This window comes from Chaetura pelagica, unplaced genomic scaffold (genome assembly GCF_000747805.2).
Source record: "Chaetura pelagica isolate M959 unplaced genomic scaffold, ChaPel_1.0 scaffold698, whole genome shotgun sequence".
Lineage (NCBI taxonomy): Eukaryota > Metazoa > Chordata > Aves > Apodiformes > Apodidae > Chaetura > Chaetura pelagica.
In genome coordinates, this window is record NW_009954236.1 from 583,030 (window position 1) to 587,256 (window position 4,227).

Here is a 4,227-nt window from a genome sequence, read left to right on the forward strand (position 1 = left end):
CTCTCAGGCAGCCTCTTGCTTCCCCACTGCCCGTTCCCAGGTGTGTGGGTGGGGGGGACAGGTGGGGGGGCAGGGGCAGCCCTAGACCATGTTTTACTCAGCGCGGCCTCTGGAAGGGGTTTAACATCCTCCCAGGAAGCCCCTCTGGTCTCTAAATCCACACACCCCCCCCTCTCCCGGTCTCCCCTCCTTCTAAGGAGAGAACTGATGCAGAAGTGCAGCCGAGAAACCCCCAGGGCTGTTGAACTTGGTCCTCAGGGGCAGCAGCGACAGTTCAAGGTGCTCCATGAAATCCCCTGGGCTCCTGCCTTGAGGGTCCTGCCCCGGGTCTCTGCCCCCGTGGTGTGGGTGCAGGGGGGAGCTGCATCCCCTCCAAGTTCCTCTCCTTTTGGAAAACTGGCCCCGGGCAGCAGCTCCTGCACCCCGGGACCTGCCCCGTTAGGTGACACCTCGGAGGGCTCCTGCTGTCCTGCCTCCGGAGGGAAGGGACCTTGTGTTCCCTGCCGGGGAAGGGGGGGGGAACATGGGTCGTTATCTCAGGGTAAAGCTGCCCAAGCCTGTAGGCAGCTGAAGGAATTTGATCGGATTAGGGGTTCTGAGAGGAGATGATGAGATGAGAGGAGCCGGCAGCTGTGGGAGGCAGCACCAGCATCCCGGTAGTGTCTGTGCCTCTTGGGCAGGTTTCTCTGCTGGGTCCGAAGCTCAGGGGCAGCACCAGCAGCACCTCTGCTCTCCCCTCCCTTCTTGCCTAGTCACTCTTTGGTGGTTGAAGGTGCCCTGGGACTTTCCAAGCTGTTATTTTAGCACCGTCCCTGCTGCGCGGGGAGCGTTTGGCTGGACGTGCAGCACATGCATCCTGCTTCTGACTGCTCTGACATTATTTGAATGCAGTTTCTTGTTGCCTGAGGTGGGGGGAAGGGGGATCCAGAGGTTCTCCTGGAACAGGAGAGTACAACAAAGCTCAGGTCTGGCATTTCAAAGCTGTTTCTGTCTCTCCATCAGGGAGGCGACCGAGGGGCATTGGGCTTGGGCCGAAGGGCTTTTATTCCTTGGTGGCTGCTTTGTCTGGACAGCTGAGCTTGGGAATTGAAAGAAGAGTTGCTTAATCCTCTCAAACTACCCCGCAGTCTTAGTGAAACTCAGCTCTGCCCACAGACACCAGGGCTCAAGGAGCTTGTCTGTCTGAGCTGGGCTCTGAGTACTTAGCAGTGCTTGGAATAGCAAATCCCTCTGCAGAGCAAGGGGCAGGAGAGGTCTCTGTGTGGGGAGCTGTGCCCTTTGGCCTCTTCACCTGTGGTGCTGCAGGTGGCAGAGCTGCCCTGCTGTGGGGAGTGATGCTGCTGGTCCCCATCTGTGGAAAACCAGCCCCAGGTTGTAGGACAGCAAGCCCAGGGGCAGGTGTCATCTGCTTAGGTCCCTGGTGGCTTGTTACCCCTGTGTCAGTGCTGGAAGGCATCCTCATCCAAACATCTGGCACACCATGAAGGGTACAGGAGTCATCCAGAGACAGCAAAGCTGTGTTGAATCCAAGCCAGGCTCCTTCTCAGCTTCACGTGTTAGACCAAAAGAGGTTGTGTTCACCCTGACTTTGATCCTTGCTTGGCTTGAGGTGTTTCTCCATGTCTTCTTGTAGCAGGTGACCAGGCTTTGGGGACAGGTTTTTGAAACGTGATTCTGGGACCTCAGAAGGGCAGAGAGGTTGTGTAGAAGGGTTGGTACTTTGTGCTGAAGATCCTGTCTTCCCAGTGCCACTCCAGTGTTTTCTGGGCTGGCTCTTGCTGTCCCAGAGGTCTCTGCAAAGCAGCCACCACGTGAGGTAACAGCTCCAGAGCTGCTTCTGCAGCAGTGGTTGGTCACGATGCTTTTTGTTTTCATCTTTTTAACAGCTGCCCCTTCCTTGCCAGTCACCTCACCTTGGCCATCCCCATCATTGCAGCCATCCTCTTCTTCTTTGTCATCAGCTGCTTGCTCCAGACAAGCTTCAGAGACCCAGGCATCCTGCCCAGAGCCACCCCAAGTGAGGCTGCAGACCTGGAAAAGCGGATCGGTGAGACTTGTGTCCCCTCCCCTGTGTCCTGAGAGTGTGAGTGTGTCTGTGCCACACGCCTCAGGCTCACTCAGTCTCAGGAGAAAAGGCTGGAGTGTCAGATGATGAGGCAGTGCTTCAGAGAGAGGAGCTCCAGGGAAGCAGAGGTGTGGTTTTCCTGTCTTTTTAATCCCATCACATTCCCTTTGCAGCCAGTTCCTGCCTTCAGGATGGCACCTGAGGGGACAGAGCTCTGGGGAGTGGGAGCTTGTGGTGGCATCAGTGTCCCAGAGATTAATGTCACTGGGAACTGTGTGCCAGCAGCTGGGGGACCAAGATACCCCCTTCAGAGTGACCCTGCTAGGCTCTTGAAGGCAGAGAGTGCCTGTGCTGCTTCTTAACAGTGCATTTACTTTAGTGTTCTCCAAACTTGGAAGAATCTGACCAGGCACCTTCAAAAACGTGTGGTGAGGACTCGGGATAATTAATTTAGGCTTTTTAAGATGATGATTTGCCACTGAGCCTGCAGTGCCTCAAGGTGTTCTTTATTGTAATGGGCTCTCTAATGTTTGTCCTCATCTCAAACTGCTGTGTCACTGGTTTGGTGGTGGCCAAGAAGGATCTGGGGACCTTGTTGGTGTGACCTGTGACAAATGCTTTAGCAAAGCTAACGTGGGATGACTCCAGTCTGCCCTGCTGAAGGCAGTTGCAAGGCAGTAATTCTGCATCTGACTAAAAAAATGGGTTTAAAATACCCTGAGAGTGCTTTTTCACCTTTCTATTTATAAATACCTGAAGCAGTGATCTGGCTGCAGATGTTGCCTGATGTACCAGCTGTTATTCTTAATATAATCCACTTGTTATCCTCTTAACTTGCTCACTGGTGCTTCTCTGTTTTCAAAGACTCCCTCAGAGTTGGGAACGTGCTTTGGCAAGAGGGACTTCAACAAATCACCCCCAAAATTGCAAAGCTGATGGAGGTTTTCTAGCTCACACTTTTGCTAAGCAGAGAAACAGTCTCCAGCTGCCAGTGCCCAACGAGCAGTGAAGTGCCAGCACACACAGATGTGACCAGTGGTGTCCCTAAAAATCCTCAGTTTTGACCTTGAGGTGCAGGAGAAATCCTCTTGTGCTGCTGATTTGTCAAATTTCATAGAATCCCAGACTGGTTTGGGTTGGAAGGGACCTCAAAGATCATCCAGTCTCACACCCTGCATGGGCAGGGACACCTCCCAGCAGCCCAGGCTGCTCCAAGCCCCATCCAACCTGCCCTTCAACACTGCCAGGGATGGGGCACCATTGAGGAATCATCAAATGTCAATGAGATCTGCCTGGAGCACTTGAGACCTCGTTGCCTTTCCCCACTGTGATGGAAATGAGTTGGGTTGGCACTGATGTGTCCTGGGGGATCCTTCTGCAGAGGTTATCCTGATTTCTGTGACTCAGATGCTTCCAGCAGAGGAGGAACCACAGTCTGTTGACAGATGATGTTGCCTCCTTCTGCTGTGATCCATTTGACAGGCAGAGCTGAGATGGTGTTGCTGGGTACTTGAACACTGCTGCTTTTCTGCTCTCTGTTTATCAGTTACTGTATGTTCTCAAAGCACTGGGCAGCTATTACTTCCTCTTGGCATCACCATGGAGCAGACAAGGAGAGGACATCAAAAATGCTGCAAGGAGCTGCCTGGAGTTCCTGGCTGCCCGCCCTGCAACGAGCCCTGTGGGCTGAGCTGCCTTTTAGCTTCAAGTCAGGAATCACAGCATGTCAGGGGTCGGAAGGGACCTCTGGAGATCATCAAGTCCAACACCCCTGCCAGAGCAGGACCAAATCTAGGGCAGGTCACTCACAAATGCATCTAGATGGGTCTTGAAAGTCTTAAGAGAAGGAGACTCCCCAGCCTCTCTGGGCAGCCTGTCCCAGGGCTCTGCAGCCTGATCCTTCGCCCGGCCGGGCAGCAGCTCTGGGTGGGGGGGCTGTGATAAAGGGCCTTGGGTTTCACCTGCACCCCTCTTACTGTCCCTCCTGGCCTTTGCAGACAGCATGGGGACCTCGACCTACCGCCCCCCAGCCCGCACCATGGAGGTGGTGATCAACAAGTACGTTGTGAAGCTCAAGTACTGCTACACCTGCAAGATGTTCCGCCCGCCCCGCACCTCCCACTGCAGCGTCTGCGACAACTGCGTGGGTAAGGGGGGAGATG

At 54.4% G+C, this 4,227-nt stretch overlaps 1 protein-coding gene across 1 annotated transcript in view; it reads left to right on the top strand.

The window, feature by feature from the left end:
- Positions 1 to 1,619: 1,619 nt before the first annotated feature.
- The window catches only part of ZDHHC18 (zinc finger, DHHC-type containing 18), an 8,646-nt gene continuing 6,038 nt past the window's right edge, over positions 1,620 to 4,227 (top strand). The window contains exons 1-3 of the mRNA XM_010003695.1: positions 1,620 to 1,636; positions 1,887 to 2,047; positions 4,063 to 4,212. Coding sequence (XP_010001997.1) covers positions 1,620 to 1,636; positions 1,887 to 2,047; positions 4,063 to 4,212 — 328 coding nt within the window. The remainder of the gene's footprint in view (positions 1,637 to 1,886; positions 2,048 to 4,062; positions 4,213 to 4,227) is intronic.